This window comes from Eucalyptus grandis, chromosome 11, assembly GCF_016545825.1.
Source record: "Eucalyptus grandis isolate ANBG69807.140 chromosome 11, ASM1654582v1, whole genome shotgun sequence".
In the NCBI taxonomy this organism is placed as follows: Eukaryota; Viridiplantae; Streptophyta; class Magnoliopsida; order Myrtales; family Myrtaceae; genus Eucalyptus; species Eucalyptus grandis.
In genome coordinates, this window is record NC_052622.1 from 22,142,221 (window position 1) to 22,163,403 (window position 21,183).

Here is a 21,183-nt window from a genome sequence, read left to right on the forward strand (position 1 = left end):
GGGCTAGTTTTTATTGTACATGATGGGTCTTTAACATAAGCACCACCATTGTAAGAAAAAGTTAGTCAACATGGGGGTGTATTTACATTCTCAAGTGGGCAGCAAAGCTGATGGTTGTTTCAAATGCTGGAAACTGCTGTGATGATATGCCCCTCTTCCTTGGTCTGCAATATGCCTAGCAAGAGTGAAAAGTAGAAATGGTGTAATACCAGATCCGAAGAGGTTACTTTTTTGACTTTGCATATCTTCATTCCATGATGAACAAAATTTATGTCTTGAGGAACTTTTAATACGTATTAGGATGGAGGTTCACTAGTTTTTGAGGTGCCTGTTGATTATGAAGTGATTACTTAATCGTTATCACAGCCATCGATTTTAATCTTAAATGTCAGATAGGAAGCTGATGTATGTTAGCTTGTAATTTTGAAGAAATGGTCAGCTGGAGTCTCTGTGCGCGTGTTTCATTCATTGTGACACTTCCTGAGATGAAAGCCAGCTACTATGAGTTTCTATACCATCTTCCGATAGTGTTCTTTTCATCTTTTTCCTCAGAACTGGGAGGGAGTGTTCTTAGCAGGTCTTTGAGCTAGTAAGCGACGATGGGATATGGACTTTAAAATCTTCTATCATTTTTTGTTTTGTTTTTTGAGGGTAATGACCGGAAAGCTCTATCAACGATCTGTTCATTTTTCTCTTATTTTCCTTTTGTTTTGGCTATAACTGTTAATTTACGTTTCAATTTGAATATGTTGAAGTTTCTGGAGTCATAATGTGTTGAGTTCTTGTCTATGGACTGGGAGATGGTAAAAAGCGTCGGTTATATGTGTGAAAAAATGGAAAATCAGGAGGCAAAGATGAATGTAATTGAGGCTCATGCTTGGAGAAGAACTGTATATCTCTTATCACAATGCTACGTGTGAATAAAGGGGAAAATTGCTCAAAAATTTCAGTCTTAAATATTTTAATTTTACTAATTGAGTTTTAAATGTTTTTACGTTTTGCCAAATGAGTGATGTGGAAATTGGTTGTCTTACATGCTATAAATGATGTTGATAAATTTTATAATTTTTAAAAAGATTTCTGAATTTATTATCATTTTATTAATTTTTCTTCTAAGGTCCATGCGGGCTGGCCACTGTTTGACCTTGCTTTGGACTAGCGAGGTTCCACAACCCTTGCCTAGTGGTCGACAATGATGGATTAGAAGTTGATAGATTACATTGAATATGTATCAAAAGCCAATGGATTATAAGTTTATAGATCATGTTGCATATTAAGTTAAAATCCATGGATCATATTGAATAAATTATTAATTTATGAATCACATTTCACGTTTAGTTAAAATTTAGGGATGGTTTGTGTCATTTTCTCTTTTAAAGAACTATATGTGAATCTACATATTAACATTTGCATTTTGTGAGAATTTTAAATGTTTGAAAATTTTTGATCAAGAAAAATAAAACATAAGAGGTCAATCCAAATGGACCATGAGAGTACGAACATATCGATTACGAAGCAATGTGTTTACTAGCGACTGCTTTTAAGATTTTTGTCGCAATCAAGAGGGCAATCAGTTGAATTGGAATATTGCCCTTTTCTTGTACATAGTACAAAACTAATATTGCCCTTTTCTTCTACATAGTACAAAACTAAGTAGTATATTAGACTTCTTTGTTTCGTAAAAATAAATGGGTTGGAAAATATTTTCTTAAAAATAATCACTTATATTATTATATTAATATTAAAATAAATATACGAAAAATATTTTCATTGTCTACAATAATATTTAAATTATATTGTTATTAATAATAATGAAAACACTTTTTATCAACTAATCATCTCAAGTGATATAAATGGTAGTTTCTAGGAAAATACTTATCGCATTATTTATTTTTAATGAATCAACAATAGTGAAGTTGAGAGATTTTTCTAATTTTACTTTACAAACGTCTGCCATTACTCATTAAAAATTCATTTTCAATGAAGTGATTATTGTTTTTATGTAATATTAATAATTTAATGAGATAAGTTCACCGAAAGTGTTAAAACTTGTTATGAAAAATACAATCGAGTCTTAAAAATTTTAAGAAGTGTAATTAAGTATTAAATTGATCAAATTAGTACAATTAAATTATTTAGTTAGCTCCGTTCAAATTAACAAATGAAAAATGTTAATATTATTTATTATTATTATTACTATTTTTTTCTCTGTGACGATGACATGATTAAAAAATAAAACATAACACTAAAACAATGTCATTTGATCAGAATTTTTTTTTTAATAGAAACTTTTACTTAAATTAATATTAAAAAATAAAAATTAAAAAAATACAAAAAAGAGCAAAAAAAAGCAGGTCAGGGCTTGCAACCCTTACCTCCGTTGCCCCACAATCTCTACAAAGGGCCGTTGAAGGTGAAGGAATGGTTGGCCAGGGACGATGGGCCTCGGTTAGGGGCTCAGGACCCTCGCCAAGGGCCTACAGGCCCTATCCTAATTTTTCTGTCTTTCCTTTTTTTATTTTAATTTTTCTCATTTTAGCATAACTTAAATAAAATTTGTATTAAAAAAAAAAATAGATTTGGCCCAAAATGACATAATTTTAGCTATGTCATGTCAGCATTTTTTATTAGTTAAATTAGACAAAGTTAACGGAATGACTTGATTGCATCAATTGTAGAACTTTTATGACTCACACTTTTTAGAATTTTTAAGACGCAATTACAATTTAATGACAAGTGTGAGAACTTTTAATACACTTTATCCTTACTTCGACGATGGAACTACGTAGGCTGCTGACTAGGGGTGATCGGTTCCGGGTTCGGTCCGGTTCTAAGGTGGAACCGGGAACCGGACCGGGAGAATCGATTCCCAATTTTGGGGGAACCGTGGACCGGACTGGACCATCGGTTCCGGTCCGGTCCGATCCAAAAGAATTGGCACTTTCTTTTTTACTAAATAATGACTATTCACTAAAGAATAATCATGCTTCGGACCGATAAATCAAATTCGGTTTCCAAGCAATCTAATAAAACTACTCACACATGTTTCACGTGCAAAATATTCAAACTTCACTTGTGTGAATATCAATAATAGTTTATGTGTTTCATGCTTAATTTTAAGCATAAAACTCATGAACAACGTGATTAAAGGTTGTGCTTGGCTTATGTTTTATAAATAATTTCTCTTCTATACTTTGAATGTTTAGTTGATATGAGACTTTTTAAGGCTTGAAGTGCCTTGTCGTTTGCAAGTGAGGGGAGCAAGAGAGAGGGTGTGAGCATGAGGAGAGTTTTTCTATAAATAAAGAATAACAGCAAGAGTTTTAATGGTCTCTTGGCCACATAAGAGGTTGTTACATAAATTACAATTTTTATTGCAATAAGTTTCATATTAATATGTGTTTATATATTATATGAATATAAATTATATATAAAAATTTTTTGATTCGATCCAGTCGGTCAGCTTCCTACTTGAAATCTAAACCGGACCAATCATTATTTCAATTAGGAACCGGAGTTGATCTGGATCATCGTGAACCGCCCAAAATTGGCGGTTCGGTCCGGTCCAGTTCCGGTTCATGCGGTTTCCGATGCACAGCCCTACTGCTAACTAAGGTTTACAAGAGAGTCCGCGGTTGAGATCAACGGCCTAAAACCGGTCCAATTCGCTCACTCTGGGTCCGACCGGAATCAGTCGACTCATCAGACCTGAAGTGCCCTCGTCGCCTAGTTAGCGTTCCTTCAGCCATTGCACCGGCGACCATGGTCGTCGTCAGCTCCCGCTGATGAAGGTGTCGGTCCGGCGAATTGAAGCAGAGAAAGAGAGAGAGAGATGGCCATCGGGAGGAGCAGCAGCAGTGCTACGAAGGCGGCGGTGAAGAAGGCGCTGGGGGAGATGGGCTTCAACAGCAGCGGCGGCGCCATCAACTGGTTCCCCGGCCACATGGCCGCGGCCACCCGCGCCATCCGCGACCGCCTCAAAGTCTCCGACCTCGTCATCGAAGTCCGCGACTCCCGCGTCCGTACTCTGTCTCTTCTTCTTGTTCTTTTTCTTTGTTTGAATTCCGATATTCTGTGTGCACGGAATTGGTGATTCGCCTCGCTTGTCTTCGATCAGATTCCGCTGTCGTCGGTGAACGCGGACTTGCAGCCTCACCTCTCCAAGAAGAGGCGGGTGATCGCGCTGAACAAGAAGGATTTGGCCAACCCCAACGTCATGCACGTAAAAAAAATCCCAACTTTCGCTTTTCTCTGCTTTTCCCACTTCCGTAACGATTCCCTCGATCATGTCTTTCGTGGCAACTGATCATTCGGGTTCTCGCCCTTCTGTGTTTTCCGTGCAGAAATGGACTCACTACTTCGACTCTCGCAATCAGGACTGCCTCCCCATAAATGCCCATAGCAAGAGCTCTGTTAAGAAGGTCCGTCGAAATGCGTTTGCTTTTTGATACCGGCACTTTTTAATGAGTGCATCTGCTTGTCAAGAACGTTGAGGGATGTCCTCATAGAAGTTTTGGGGGCCCTCTTAATTTCGTAAAGCATAAGATAGATGTTGGTCGAGAAAGCAAGAATTCACTTTGGTAGTTGATTTACTCTGTTGCATAAAGCCTTCGCCCGGGTTTCAAGAATCAATCTGCTTGGCCATAGGCTGAGACCAACTACTGGAGTTTCGCATTCTTGTCCAATGTGGCAGTGTTAAATTTGCTTTAGCCTTTGAGGTTTGAAAGCTGCGACTGGATTTTACCTATGAAGATTTGCTTCTGTTGTTGCTAGGCGTCTTTTTCTCTTAGCTGCTTTTGACCTGCATTTTGCTAACCCTTCTTAGTAATTGCTGCAAGACACTTTGTATTATATGTCTTACTGTAGGGGAATGCTGCTTACGTCAATGCAGTAACTACACGATTGTGCCTTTTCTCTTCTTGGAGATTTGACGCCTTGGATATTTGTAATTCTTTTCCGTAGCTTCTGGATCTTGTGGAGGTCAAATTGAAGGAAGTGATTTCAAGGGAACCTACTCTCCTAGTCATGGTGGTTGGCGTTCCTAATGTGGGCAAATCAGCTCTAATTAATTCAATTCATCGAATTGCATCCTCTCATTTTCCTGGTAAGAGTTTCCTCTTCCTCGCAATGTGTATTGGTAAGAGATACAAACCTCCTCTTTGGCAGTTGACCTCATCTGTGTAGAAAGATACTCCACACCCGATAATTTGATGGTGCAATACAATTTTCTTAACAACTAAGTATAGTGAGGTTGAGGCTTAATCAAGTACCATGGATATATCATAATGTTACCTGGTAACTTTGCTTTATTTTCTATTGCTTTATGATGGTGGCTTTGAGTTTTTCTTAGTGCAGGAGAAGATCAAGAGAGCAACAGTGGGCCCCTTGCCTGGTGTTACGCAAGATATTGCTGGTTTCAAGGTCAAATTTTCTTCCGCTGTTATAAAAATTATGGCGGCATTCTCTCAAGCAGTCTGACTTTGCAATTTTGTGCATGAACTCAGAACTCTCTAGATTGATAGATGCATGATCTTGGCTTTGTTGATTGACTGCTTGATAGATGCATGATCTTGGCTTTATTGATTGACTGCTTTTGTATTAACATGCAGTGAAAAGACATTGGCAAACTTTTATAATTTATCCTCAGAGACTCTTGCTTTTATATGTGCTTGATTACAATCAAAGATGAACTTTCTTGCCATCTGTTAACATCCTTTCCTATCCTTCTTTTCTCATTATAGATAGACCTAATCATAAAGCTTTCCAATTTATCCAATGTTCTCTTACTTAATATAGTTGTATATATTTTAATCTTTTCTGACTTTGGACTGTGATGTGCAGATCGCTCATCATCCAAGTATCTATGTTCTTGACACTCCTGGTGTATTAGTTCCTAGTATCCCAGACATAGAGACAGGATTGAAGCTAGCTCTTGCAGGTTGGCTATTGTTTCTGTTTGTGTTTTTGCACTCTATACCTTCTATAATGTGATCATCTGCTTAATTCATTTTGCTGCAGGCAGTTATTTTCTAAACTAATAAACTTGTAACTTGTGATTTGGGCATCTCTCTGCTACTTCTATTCAACTTAGTCTGCCATAGTGGAGTGCACACTAGGGGAAAAGGATTGGACGTTGGCCATCAACTTCTAGATGTTGTGACCTGGCAGAGCTTTGTGAAAAATCGTTCACCATTATCGAAAAGAGATTCTATAATTTTCCAGCTTATAAATGTAGGGAAATTAGTGTATGTTAGAATGTTTCACGCATTCCTCTTTAAGTATCAAAGGTGGCTGAATTATACAAGACTTGAACCCAGTTTCATCATTAGGTAACCCAGTCCTGACTGTCATTTTGGTTATAGAAATGGTAGGTAGATGAATCTCATCCTAGAATATGCTATGATGACTTTATTAAGCAGAGCTTGGGGCATTGGAAGTTGTCTTTTGTTCTTTAGCTTTACATAGTGCAGTCTCAATATGATTTGACTAGACAACCACATTGCTTGATGAGGGAGAAGTATAATCCATCAGGTACTTGTTTCATGTTTTTCTTTTGATTGGTAAACAGAAGTATATCTTATATATATTGCTTCCCTCCTCTATTTGGTTAAATTTTACCCTTGTTGGTGGAATTTGCATTTTCTTGATTGGTGAGTTGTTCACTGTTTCCTGCTTCAGTTTTGCCCTCTTTTCACACCCCCTATGCCTGGAGATATAGCTTAGTATCAGTCCATCTTGTATCTTCTTTATAATATAACTTACATATTAAATGTACCTGCAGGGTCTGTCAAAGACTCAGTGGTTGGTGAAGAGCGCATTGCTCAGTACTTGTTGGCAGTATTAAATACAAGAGGCACCCCCCTTCACTGGAAGCATTCAAATAACAGAAGAATGGAGGGTATTCGATATGAACCAGAAGAAAAGCATGATTACAACCTTAAAGATCTTCGGCCAAAGAAGAAGCCACCTAATGTCTCTGATGTCCTGTATATAGAGGTACTTTTTATGTACAATATGTGCCTATATGTGAGGTTTATAATGCATCATGATAAACTTACAGTATTTGTTGGTAAGCGATTGTATGCACCTGGAAGTTGTGGTCTTGGGTACTTAGATACTAAATTCATTTATAGTCTTCCATACGTTCTCATGATAATGATCTGAAATTCGTTAGCAGTCCATGTCATTGAAAGCCACCAGCTTAATTCTTCCTGTTGATGATAGCTACAACTTGCCTTGAAAATTGTGATCCACTTGACTCAATATGCACTTCAAACTTGGAGTTTTGACTGGGTTTCAGGTGTGATGTGTTCCGCCTTTAGATTAAAGTAAAAGCAGATCTGTGCAGCTATCAGAAGAGATGATTTTTTGCAATGTGACCCTATCTTAAACTATGCTTTATGCTTTGGAATTTTATTGACTCTTCTTATTTAGTATGACTGTGGTTTCTGTGCAGCATCTTCAATTGATACAAAGAATCAAATAGAAAAATATCTCGCCCACTATATTGCTAGAAATTTTGGTCAGCGGACCATGTTGCAAAAAAAATTACAAGGGACTCGGTTCATAGTCCATTTTCATTTTAATATATATCATGTGGGAAACAGTATTGGAAAGGACAGCGTAGTCTAGAAATGAAAAATGCCTTTGAAGATATGAACTTGGTGCTTCAATGGTTTGAGATAGTGGAGAAAACATGTATTTACTGTAATTTCATTCGTTACAAAGATTAAGTATTGATTTAATCCTTTTAGTTTTAGTATTTGTATAAATTGGTCCTCTAATTATTATCTTGTTCAATCAAGTCCTCTTAACTTTCTTGATTTGTGCTATTTGGTCTTCTAATTTCTATTTTGAGCAATCAGGTCCTCTAATTTTCTAGATTCGTGCAATCAAATCCTTCGGTCTAACTTAATTTAATTAATTACGTGGCATTGCATAAGTGACAGAAAATTATATGTGATGCTAATTTGCCACCAAATGAGCAGAACGTAAACAGAAAAAACAAGGGGGAATGCTGATTTGAAAGTATTAGTCACAGTGGGTAAACAAAACACTTGATTGCATAAAGTAAGGAACTTAGAGGATTTGATTGCAGAAAATAAAAATTAGAGGACCATATTGCACAAATCCAGAAAGAAGACCTGGTCGCACAAATAAAAATTAGAGGACCAAATTGCACAAATGTTGGAATTTAGAGGACTAAATCTGTACTCAACCCTAAAATAAAAAAGGTGGTTATGATATAGTCAAGAGGGTGACACTGCGAAGGTAGAAGGTTGTATACTAAGAGTTTGTGTTTTTAGAAGCCATTCACAACTGATGATTTCTGAAACTGCTTTAATGTTCATTTAAACAGTGTTAGCTGGTGTTTCTTCATAGTTAAACCCCGCACTTCATGCCCTGTAAAATTGCTGTTACTGGTCTGTTTGATGGAGTGAGCTCCTTTCTTTTGAATTACTAACTGGTATCTTTTTGGAGCTTCAGCTCGCTTTGTGTATGGGTTTGCACCTCATTGGTGCCTTTACAATGAAGCTTATAGTTAATGGATTACAATGATCAAAAGTTGAATCTGTTTTGGTTGCAACTACTAGGGTGATAGCTGCTTAACTACTATTTGCTCATGGATAGTCATGCATTGCTTGCAGGATATGGTGACAGAAGTCCAACGTGCCTTGTACTTTTCTTTGTCTGAATTCGATGGTAATGTGGAAAATGAGAATGATTTGGAGTGCCTCATCGAACAGCAGTTTGAGGCACTGCAAAAGGCTCTGAGGATACCCCACAAGGCATCGGAAGCTCGTATTATGGTAGCCAAGAAGTTCCTTACTTTGTTTAGAACAGGCAAACTTGGTCCCTTCATCCTTGATGACGTCCCTGAAGTCAATACTACATCATGAAAAGTTCTTAGGATCTGCAGGAGTTTATTTGTATTCGGATTTATTTTCTGTGTAATGTGACCTAATGTGAAGTAGGTCTCTGGAAGAGTAATAGTTGGTCTCTAAAATTACTTAATTGTTGTCCCTTTGTCCAGTCAAAATGGAAATAGTGATGTTCAGTTTCTTCCTGTCGTAGGTCTAGTATACAGATCCACTAACTGTAAATTGAATCTGAACACCCAATTGAGCATTGATTCCTTTGGTCTTCTTATTTAAACATTAAGGTTTTGTTTTCTGTTGCCTCTTGTTATTCTCCGGTAAATATTATGTTGGATCCATTTGAATTTATGCATTCCTGTGCATTCATTTCCTTCATACTTTTCGGTTCTAAGAATCTCTGTGGACAATAATCAGAAATTACAGGCATTTTCAACGGATTCATGAAGGGGCTCTTGCCTGTGAAAAAATACATGCTTGCCCGCCAGATTGCCTCGTATTGGAAAGAGAAGTACTTGGATTAGTGCCCAACCAGTCATTTTCTAGATGGAAGGACAAATGCGGTGAATGAAAGACGATTTGGGCCAAAGTGTTGCGATACTTTTAATTATATGGAGATTGCATCGGTTGTGCACGTCAAGACATGCGGCATGAGACGTGGGGGTGGCATGTAAAAGGAAATATGATGGCAGACGATGTAATGTCCATAAATGTCTCCTTGGTTCGCATCAGATCCAAGGATTGTCAGACTCACCTTGGCGATTGATGGTGTTAATCCGTATGGCAACCTCAGGTTTACAATGTGGCATGTGGTTGGTTACAGATTTTCCATATAATTTGCCGCTTTGGAAGTGCGTGAAGTCATCGTGTAATTTGCTTTCATAATTGATTCCTGAGTCACCCGATCCTGGAAGAGAGATAGAGTCTACCTTCAACCATCGATCATGGAGTTAAAGACATGAGAAGAGGGACGTGAGACCTTCCGTCATGTTGTACAGCATGATTTATGGATACATGTCACAGTGCTTTGTATCATTGATGATTTTCCTACTTACAGTGATCTATCTAGATGGGGTACGAAAGATTACAGACTGTGCCCGAAATGCACTTATAGCACCACTTTGAGACTGTGATAAGATTTGTTTCACAGGATATCGACGTTCCTCAGATGCAAATCAATGAATCATGGATGGAGAGGATTCGGAATGTTTAACAGCAGGCGTGAAGATTGACCAAACTTCCGGAGCGAATATGAGGCAAACTTGTCCTGAAATCTGGATTGAAGATTTGTTTTGTGGATGAAATAAGTTATAAAATAATGTGCATGGACCAAAATTTAATTGGGGCAATGGTACATGGACTGTTTTTGTTGTTTCCCCAAACCAAAGTAATCACTTAAAGCCAAGTTATGCTTTCGTCAGTCCCTCAACCCATCTACTTGAATAAAAGAGAAGCATAATGAACTCTTCTCTTTTGTGCATCTCTGAAAATCGTGAAGGGATAGAGGAGAGAGAGAGAGAAACATAAAGCTAAAGTCGGCAAAAACAAAAAGGAGGAAGAAAGGAAAAAAGGGATAAACAGAGCACGGACAACGGTTGCATGTATGATCGAGAGGTCTCAACAAGTTAGATTAACTCCAATTCATTTCGATCTTTGATTTACATGCAATAAATTAGATGTAGCCATGTAACCCAGTGCTCGCTTCTGGAGTAGCAAAAACTTGTATCCTAAATATCCAACTATAAGTGGGTGCCTGAAGAAAAGATTCTAAAAAATCTAAATAAGAATAACCTTCTTTCAAGAACTACAAAATAAAAACTTAACGAATCACATTTATATTCTTTTAAAATACATACATACATACATACATATATATATATATATATATACTAGCTAAAAATATAGCCCGTATATTATTATTTCAATTTCCCGAGTGGTCTGAGGACTTAAAAGATTGGAATAGAGAAATGCATGTTAAATGCACCTATAATGGTGTTCAATTATCGAAACCGAATTTCCAAAAATTGGTTGACAGACGGTATTCAGATAAAGATCCTATTTCCTTTTACATTAAACCTTGGCACAGATCTAAGGTGCCACCTCGCCAGAAAGATCGGCTGAGAAATAAAGAGCAAAAAAACGATTTTTGTTTTTTAACAGTTTGGGAATGGAAACTGAAGTTCCTTTTGGTTCTCCCAGAAAACAACGTTCATTTTTTGAACCCATTTTTAAAGAACTCAGAAAAAAAAATTATAAAATTATATATATATATATATATATATATATATTACACCTTTTAATGGGTATGTATTAACGTTAGTATAAGTTTAACTTAACATAACAATTGCTAAGTTCATCACATATATATTTAGTTGAGACTAATTAAAACTTATTTTACTTATTAAAGTTATGATAATGTTATACTTTTATTGTATTCTAATGTTTTTGTAATAAGTTAATGAAATTATTAAGTTGATAAAGTCATAAATTATAAGTTATAACATTTATTAATTTATATATTAATGGTATAAGTTAATATATGTCATAACTTAAATATAAGTTTATATTGTAACAAATATGCTATTAATTTAATCATATGATTATGTAATCATTGTTATAACTCATGGATGGTGTTATCGTTTACTCACGATGGTGAGGGCTTGAGGGGAGAAAGATGATGCTAAAACATCACGTGAAGAGAGAGAGAGAGAGAGAGAGAGAGAGAGTACAGAGCATGCAGGCGTTACGAGCAATGGCCATACACACGTCAGAGACTGCAGAGAACAAAGCCAAGCGACCCAAACGGCTTTCTTTGTTCTTTCTTAGTCAAAAGCCACAACTGTACGTGTTTGCATGAACGAGGACCGAGTGCGCGCAGGTCAATGTACGTTAAACTCGCGCATGAACCCAAGGTGGCGGTCGCCAACTGCACTGCGCCCTCTCTGTGCGTCCGTGACTGTGAGCTAGAAAACGAGACCACCAAGAGAGCGAGCAAGCCAGAGAGAGAGAGAGAGAGAGAGAGAGAGGAAAATGATGGAGGTGAGGAAGGATGTGATGGACAATGACATTGCAGAGAAAGAGAGCGACAGCGTTCGCGGCCAATCGTCCGCGTCCTACCTGGTGTGGGACGACTTGACGGTGTCGGTGTCGGCCGGTTCCAAGAGGAAACTGCTGAACCGGCTCAGCGGGTATGCTCAGACGGGTCGGATCTTGGCCGTCATGGGTCCTTCCGGTTCTGGAAAATCCACTTTCCTCGACTCATTGGCAGGTTTCTCTCCTTCTCTCTGCCAACCTTCTCGTTCTGGAACATTTTCTTTCAACAATATATCCATTAACTTAGCCTTATATTATTGCATTTTTATTTGAGTTATTACAGCAGCTTGACATAGTCACCAAAATCATTAATAGCATTGAAGATATTGCAGAAGGCTACGATGATTACTCCTTTTCCATAGCCAAATTTATAAGTGTAGAAACGAAGTTACACATGGAGTTTAACTTTGTGACTAACCAAAGTGCAGGAAGCTGTTTACGTTCATGATTTTGCTTAAAAACGACCGCTCCCCAAAAGCTTTCCTAACTTTTAATCCTAATTTTGCTTCAACTTTTTTTTTGTCTAAAAAAAGAATTACTAACTTTCACTCTAATTCCAAATGTACCCTGTGTCCCAAAATTATCACTAGTTTTTATTTTTCTAAAATTATCAATATCAAAAGACTGCTATTGTTCCATATGAATATGAGGGTGTTGAAAAAAACACATGTTTTTAGTAATGAAAGTCTAATTGGCCTTGATATTGATAATTCCAAAGAAACTAGTGGTTATTTTTGGGCGTACGGCAAATTTTGAACTATGGTGAAAATCCTTGGTTTTTTTTTTAGACTGAAGAAAAGTTCATGTCAATATAAGTTGGTTTTTTTTTAGAAAATTAAGACTTACTTTTGGTCAAGCTCTTATGCTGGCACAATTTTTTTTATTTTATTTTTTTATCCTATAAAAATCCACAGCTTTGAATTGGTACCCAAATCTAGCTCCTTGTCATGTTTCCATCAAATGATGGCATTAAAGATTCAACAAGTCATTCCATTTGTACTTGGCAAGAACTTAATGAGGGTCAAATTTATGAAGTTATGTGAAAGTTGGTATTTTATTGCGAGAAAAAAGGTTTGGATTAGAATTGGGCCACAAAGTAAAGTCAAGACCTATTTATAAGATAAAAATATGGGTCAGAATTGGGTTATGACCTAAAGCTAATATTATTCTATGAAAAAAAAATTGTGTCAAAATTGAAATTCAAGGTGAAGTTGATGCTTTCTAAGACTGAGCATTCTTTTTTTGTAAAATCACATACTTGTTTCCTTTCTTGACGGGGCTTGGAGTGATTCATATTTTATGGTGCAAAACTATTGTCCTAAATATACATGCTATAGTAAAATTACAACTTTAAAAGGGAAGCCATTGGAGTGTAAGACCTGTTCTATTAATTCCCATACGACGTTAGGATCAAGCGAATGACTGTGAGAACCGGTCAATGCGACTTCCGGGCAAAGAGTTCAAGGAGGCTCCGCACACGTCCCTGCCTCATCGCACGTCGAGTGATGGAACTCTCGCCCTCAAAGTCGCCCTCATTTTCGAGACCGCATCTCTGCGGATCATGGCCCGGAGACTTTCCCAGGTCCGGAGCCGACCCGTCCTCTTCATACAATGGCCTGATAATGCCTAGGCACACCAACTTCCACTTAAAGGGACTATTTGGTTGCTTCATGGTCGACATGGGATAAGAAGAGTGTATACAGAGAGAGAGAGAGAGAGAGAGATTTCTAACGTGGCATTCCATAATTTAGGTACATAGTCACATTTACTCCATAATTACGTATTTGACCAAGCATACGTATTTCAACCATTTAGCACCCACTTCAATCGACTACTTATGCTTTATTTTTCAACAGGTCGGATATCTTCTGACATCAGAAGAGGGGGAAATATTTCCCTAAGTGGGAAAAAGATGAAGCCCATAAACCACAAAGATCTGGTAAGCACATCAAGTCATTAGGTCTAAAGTTAGCTTTTGTTGTAAATTATTTGTGGTGGACAAACTTTACACAACAGAGGAAAATAGATTACGAGACAAGTATTTTGACTCTTGTGGAAGATAATTCTCTAGGTTTATAGGATTAAAAATCCCAAATCGGTACCCCCACGACATATTTTTCCCAAAATAGTTTTCGTCTTACAAATGATCCCAACTTTTCTAGCAATTAAAAGAAAATTTTAGTCTAGCAATTGTTAGATCATCTGTGGAATAACAAGATTGCTTCCATCAGCTTAATCCGCGCTTTCTGGCTATAGTTTCAGCTTCCCATACTAATACTGTGGCTAGTGACCTCTAAAATGAAGCATCGGCAGGCCACTCTTCTGTCAATTTTCTTTCATGAAGCATCCTTTTAGCCCACAAAAGATTAAATAATATATTGAACTTCCTCTGATTCAGTCTGGCGGTTTATGTGTGTGACCGGACGACATTCTTATAATCAAAATTTGGTTGGTTTTGCCATGTTTCTCCTTTCTGAAATTTGAGCTTGCAAAATGGCAAATAAATTTATATCTGGTGATTGATGTTTCAACCAGGGTCTCATTCTTGAATCGTCTCACTTTGTGCATTTTTTCAGTCCTATGTGACTCAAGAAAATTTTTACTTGGGCACTCTCACTGTCAAAGAGACAATAGCTTACACAGCTCATCTGAGGCTTTCTTCCGAAATGACAAAAGCCGAGATTGATGAGGTGGTCGAAACGACCATAAAGGAGATGGGACTTGAAGACTGTGCAGAGAACAAGATTGGTAACTGGCACTTGAGGGGCATAAGCAATGGAGAAAATAAAAGACTCAGCATCAGCCTTGAAATGGTGACAGGCCCACTGATCTTGCTCCTTGATGAGCCTACCACAGGCTTAGATAGCGCCTCGGCTTTTTTTTGTCACAAGAGCTCTAAGAAATATTGCAGATGAAGGTAGAATAGTTATTTGCTCAATGCACCAGCCGAGCAGTGAAGTTTTCGATCTTTTTGATGATTTACTCCTTCTGTCGAGTGGAGAAACTGTGTTTCTGGGAGAAGCCAAAATGGCCATTGAGGTAATAAAGAGTCAACACTTCATTCTACCTCAAGAGGCATTTCGGCTGTGCAGAAGCAAGATCATTTAATTTAACTCCCGGTGCAGTTCTTTGCAGATGCTGGATTTGCTTGTCCGAGGAGGAAAAATCCCTCTGATCACTTTCTGCGGTGTATTAGCTTGGACTTCGATTCTGTGACTGCCACTCTATTGCTTTCTCCTAGAAATTGTGTGAGTTTTAACTCGAAGACTTCTAGACTCTGCATCAGTTCTCCTAATATGTAAAGTGACTTCCGCCTATTATCCGGGCTTGCTATTTTATCTTGCAGCAAAATCCGGCCTCGTCTGGTTTTTCAATGAAGATGAAAACAGCAGAGATTAAAGCCACACTCATCGAAAGTTACAAATCCTCAGAGTATTCATGCGCAGTTAGGAGGAAAATGCAAGAAATTGCAGCTACTGTAAGCATTCCAGCTCAGAAGATATATAAATACAGATCATGCTCATGCAGTCATTTTTTTTCATCTTTCCCACTTACCATAGTTAATGAACAATGTCTCCATCTGTGCTTTTTGAAACTAATGGAGTTACCTCTATATTGAAGTAGCATTTTCCGGAACTGATGTTATCAAAACTGAATCTCTTCTGTTGAAAACAGAAGGATTATCAGGTCTGCCAGTTGAATAAGAATACTAATTCCAGCAAGTGGAAGCAGCTCAGGATTTTGACTCATCGGTCCTTCATCAACATGTATAGGGACATTGGATACTCCTGGTTGAGGATCACGTTCTACGTTTTATCATCAATAAGTACCGGAACTCTATATTTTGACATTGGATACGACAATGGGGCAATTATCAACAGAGGAAAGTGCGTTTCATTTATCTACGGCTTCATGATATGTTTATCTTGTGGTGGTGTCCCTTTCTTGGATGAAGAACTGAAGGTATAGCAAAGTGTCGAGGCTGATCTATTTTTCTCTATTATATATCAACAGTATCTTCATACATGAGGTAATATTAAAATGATATGTTACTAGGACTAGAACTAAGTTTCCTCTAGAGGGCAGAGAAGCCCCACCATGACAGGTGTGAAGTTGCATGTCGTAGTCTATCACGCTGTTAATAACATAAATCTAACTAATGAACTTTTAGTTGACGGCCTACTCTGACTCGGTCACAGAGGAATGTGAGAATTGCACAATCAGTTAGAGAGATTAAAGAAAGAATATACATTTATTACATAACAAAGGAGAAACCTTTCCAGTGTATGGCATCCTTTTCTTGTCTAAATCAGGTATTTTATGCTGAGAGACTCAATGGGCATTATGGCGAGACAGTGTTCGTGCTTGCGAATTTCCTTTCTTCGCTCCCTTTCTTGGTGGCGAATTCTCTGCTTTCAGGAACAACGATATTCTACATGGTGAAGCTTCATCCAGAGTTCTCTCACTATGGTTATTTCTGCATTAATCTCTTCTGCTGCATCACCGTTATTGAGAGTTGCATGATGGTTGTGACCTCATTTGTCCCCAATGCCTTGATGGCCATAGGAACTGGAGCTAGTGTCATCGTAAGCAAATTTTCTCTCCTAAAATTTCCTTCTTGTAATTGTCATAAAGTATGTTTTCATAGCTAATTTGTGTGGATTCAGGTTCTAATGATGATGGCATCACAGATTTTTAGACTTCTCCCCGATCTTCCCAAGTTCTTTTGGCAGTACCCAATGTCCTACATCAGTTTTGCCAAATGGGCAGTTGAGGTAGTTAGTGCATAGTGATTCACTATTTTCTGAAATCAAGCTTGAAAATTTATCAGCATATAATTTGCATAGAGCCGTGACATGGAAAATAATCGTCTTCAGTTTCAAAAATGCTGCCTGACTAGTAGAACTCCACCTTGAGAAATTGCTACTGCTAAGCATTGCATATTCAAACTCATTGCAGTTCAATTCTTATCTTGCGCCCGCGGTACATATATGAGAAAGAAATCTCAAATCAACAGAAATTAAGATGCCTTTCATTTTGCTGTGAAGAAATGGGTTGAAATGTTGACAGTTTTGCATTCCCTTGTTCCTTTTTTCATTGTTGGCCTTCTCTTCCATATGCTAGAGATTATGTTAATCAATGTAATAGTGTCATGCTAGATAGGTTCTGTTATCAGTCTCTTTCAGATATTGATGTAAATATGGCTTCACAGAAGCTTATATATCCCTGTAGTTAATATTGCCTATTGCCCAAGCTGTCAAGAGGCGTTCATTACCATTGAAGCTTGGTGAACATCATTATTCCTAAGAAGACCCTGAATCCCAGCCCCATGTACCCTGGTCATCAGCTGGCTTTGCGCTTTAACAGTTCATGCATTATTCACGTAATAGTTCTGCGACTGGCCACGGCAGTCGACAATACCAACATATGTTTTGGATCAGTGAGCAAGACTGCTCCCAAATATCTGATGAATTATAACTCACTCACACAAATCACTCACATACCTTGCAGGGTCAATACAAGAATGTCATGACTGGCTGTGAGTTTGATTCAGCAGAGCCAGGAGAACCAAAACTGAAAGGCGAGACCATCCTCAAAACAACTTTCGGCATATCACCGGATCACTCCAAGTGGTGGGATGTAACCGTGCTTCTCTTTCAATTGTTTGTTTACAAACTGCTACTCTTCTTAATGCTCAGGTACAAGAAGAGAATGGCGTCCTTGTTAAATGGAAATTATTCTTAGCTTGTTTACAAACTACTACTACTTTCTTAATTTTATGCTTTGCAAGAGGTTTATAATCTACATTTATTACGAAGAGGAAAGGGTGGATCCAGGCCGAGAAATCGGTATAAATTTCGCCACATTCTTTCTAATAAAAATAAATATCCAAAGCCGAATTTGTCATAGATATTAAACTGGAAAGGGAAACTGTACGTGGATATTGTGACAAGGAACACATGCGTCACTGACATAACCTTGGTGGGTAAGGTGCTGATAAAGCAGGTACATTCTGGAAACATTAAGCATGCTAACTGCTATTTGGAACACTCAATCATCTGTCATGACGCCTTCCTCAATAACACTAATGATGACAACCATGTAACTGCATATGTGTGCCTGTGATAAAGCGGTCACGATTACATCTTGTTCGAAAAACAGCCATCAACCACAAGCAATTGGAAAATTCAATATAGTGGATGATAAAATATATTGATTACAAGTGAAACATATGTCGCGCAATGAGTTACGACTTATGTCAGATATAGCTTCCGCTCATTTCCAAGAAAAAAATGGAAGGTAAGTGTACACAGTAATTTCATGGCGAATCACCCTTTAAACAGGCTCTCTGTTTCCTTACGATGCACCAAAATTAGGACAACGAGCTTGTCAAACCCAGGACCTCCAAATGTAGTCCTTGCCTGTGAAGCAGGCCCGGGTGGAATATTCAGATCTTTGTTTTCCCCCCAAAACGATGGGCCATATATGCAAAAGCCTAGAAAGTGTACTTGTCCCCGAATGCACAACTTTTGACATGCCCAGGAGAAACAAACTCAAGATAAGTTTAAGATGCTCTGCAAAAAAGACGCCAGTATCCTCGTCCTTCCTACTTATTTCTTCTGTTTTTTTTCCATCCGGCATTATTGCCATTGCGTGCTCTGGATGCTTTATGATTCCTTATTGTGGTTTCCACGTTCATACTTCTTTTCAGTTCCATCCTTCTCTTTTCCCCAATTCTAAGTTGGTGAAAGGTCCTCCTCCTTTTCTTTCCAGATTCATTGGATTGAATCTTAGAAAATTTTTATGCAGCTGAATCACCATCCTATTGAGGACCTTCTAATCTGCCATTAGCACTAAGAGAAGTTTAATATTCTCCTGAGTGGAGGGAGCTGTCTTGGTTCTTCAATCTTTTTTCATATCCTCATCCCGGAGATCTTTCTTACTTGCAGAAGCTTCCTTGTTTGCTATGCCGCCTTCATTTGAGGTTTTGTTTCGTCGATTCTGAAAGGTAAAACATGACAGCAAAACCACAAGAATGATTGTGACCTGTATAATCGTACTTTTCTTGGGTAGCAAGCTGAATGACAGCAGGACCCCACTTCCTAATCATTATCTCAAGAATGATTGTGACCTGCATATACATTGATAATGGATATTCATTACGAGCTTGCAAAAAGGAGGCCCGTGGTAGGATGCATGCATGGAATTATCACAAAACATCTCAGTAAACTCCCAGTATAATTTCACATGCCTATGATCTGAAGTAATGTCTGAAGACTGATGACCATGAAATAACACCATCAATAATGTCGGAAAGTAAACTTTGGGTCTTCATTTTGTAAGCAAGACACTAATACTTTCACAAAACCTAGACAGCCTGCAAAATGTGTACGAAATAACTCTTAAGCCATGCCAATTGGGGCAAGAATCTATTTCGGTAGTGGTATACTCACTTTTATCACTTCCACTGCTTTGCTTTGTAGCAGAGAAAGAACAGGAGGAGTAAGATCAGGAATTGATAGACAAATATCTGTATCCTTGTAAACTAGTATGGACAATGCAAAAACATCTTCATGCAACGGCACTATGTGTTATTCAACAAGCACTCTCGGAAACTATATTTCCCAGATTAATGGGAGTGAAGACTGCAAAGAAGGCTTGGGAGATCTAAGAGAAAATTTCCAAGGATCAGAAAAGGTATGCACTAATCAGTTTCAAACTCTGTGAAGAGAATTCAAGAATTACAAAATGAAAAGTTATGAGACCGTTCGAGAATATTGTGGAAAATTAAAAGAACTAGTTAATCAAATGAGGGCCTATGGAGATGAAATCACTAATCAAAGGGCTGTAGAAAAAAATATTGGTGTCACTTACTAGGAAATACAATCCTATTGTCACAACTATAGAAGGAACAAAGGATTTAACACCCTGTTAATGAGTGAATTGATTGGCTCTCTAGAAGCACATGAAAAAAGGCTGATGGCACAAGATGAAGATTCGATTGAAAGACCCTTCAGTCTAAAATAAACATGCAGTCTCATCAATCTAAAAATGATGGAAGGAGCTCATGGAAAAATAAAGGAGGAGTAGTACCTACACAAAAGGAAAAATATCCAATAGAATTTGCAAGCAAAACAATCGTTTGGAGAAAGATAGCTAATCTTGGAAAAAACCACAATGCTACTCTTGTAAAAGATATGGCCACATAGAAAAAAATTGTCACTCAAAAACAAATTATCAAGCCAATCTTGTGGAAGAAAAAGAAAGTGTAGATAATACATTCTATGTAGGCTGAGTGGCAAATGATGAGAAACATGATACACAATATATTGATGGTGGGTGTAGCATTCATATGATGGGGGATGAATCCATATTGGTAAAATCTCAAGTGAAATTGGGCAACAACGAGTTAGTCGATGTAGTAGGAAAATGCACTATCGCTGTTGAAACATATAAAGCCCAAAATATATTCACAATGTATATTTAGTCCCTAGTCTTGCACAAATCTACTCAACATGGGCCAAATGATACAAAGTGGGTATTACTTTAGAGGAGATGCTTGCATTATCTATGATAAATATAAACATAACATATTATTGCCTATGTTAAAATGGAGAATAGGAACTTTCCTATTTGATGGAAATATGTCAAAAATATTGTCATGAAAGCTCAACTTGATGATTCATGATTATCGCACCAAAGATTTGGCCACTTCAACTTTACTAGGTTAAAATTTCTCCATTAGAAATATATGATGGGAGATTTTCCAGCCATTTTAGGAATTTCAGGTGTTTGGGAATGCTGCCTCCTTGGAAAACAACAAAGATAGTTCTTATCATCTAAAGGCGCATGGAGAACTAAAAAGCCACTGGGATTAGCTCATACAGATATATGTGGTTTAATGAAGATCCCCACACCCAATCAATATAATCCTAATCATCGACGACGACACTCTTGCATTTTTCGAGAAAGATCAGAGAATTTCTCTATTTTCTGGAAATTCAAAAACCACGTTGAGAATCAAAGTTCTAAGGAGCGACAAAGGCACGGAATACAACTCAAGAGAGTATCATAAAATTTGTCAAGATGAATGAGTTCATTATCAACTAATAGTTGGCTAAGCCTGGAGCAAAATTGAGTTGCAAAAAGGACGATTCACATGATCTCTCATGTTCATGGAATCATCATTCGCTAATTAGGTAACCTTCTTAAC

General features: G+C 37.7%; 1 protein-coding gene and 1 pseudogene across 2 annotated transcripts; both read left to right on the forward strand.

Moving 5' to 3' along the window:
- Positions 1-3,673: 3,673 nt before the first annotated feature.
- On the forward strand, positions 3,674-9,177 carry LOC104425614 (short integuments 2, mitochondrial). Of its 2 annotated transcripts, XM_010038346.3 has the most exons (8): positions 3,676-4,018; positions 4,118-4,222; positions 4,344-4,421; positions 4,963-5,104; positions 5,351-5,421; positions 5,842-5,938; positions 6,782-6,996; positions 8,649-9,177. In XM_010038346.3, the coding sequence occupies exons 1-8, from the start codon at positions 3,833-3,835 to the stop codon at positions 8,898-8,900; spliced, it is 1,146 nt and encodes a 381-aa protein (XP_010036648.2). In that variant the 5' UTR covers positions 3,676-3,832; the 3' UTR covers positions 8,901-9,177. The 2 variants fall into 2 exon arrangements, with proteins under 2 accessions (XP_010036650.2, XP_010036648.2); XM_010038348.3 differs by lacking the exon at positions 4,118-4,222 and having other exon boundaries at positions 3,674-4,018.
- A 2,709-nt stretch (positions 9,178-11,886) lies between these two features.
- Positions 11,887-17,714, forward strand: LOC104427475 (annotated as a pseudogene).
- The last annotated feature ends 3,469 nt before the right edge of the window (positions 17,715-21,183 follow it).

Coding starts and splice junctions, on each gene's coding strand:
- LOC104425614 (XM_010038346.3), top strand. CDS start 3,833: ATGGCCATCGGGAGGAGCAGCAGCAGTGCTACGAAGGCGGCGGTGAAG. Junction 4,019..4,117: donor TCGAAGTCCGCGACTCCCGC/GTCCGTACTCTG, acceptor GTCTTCGATCAG/ATTCCGCTGTCGTCGGTGAA. Junction 5,422..5,841: donor AAGATATTGCTGGTTTCAAG/GTCAAATTTTCT, acceptor TGTGATGTGCAG/ATCGCTCATCATCCAAGTAT.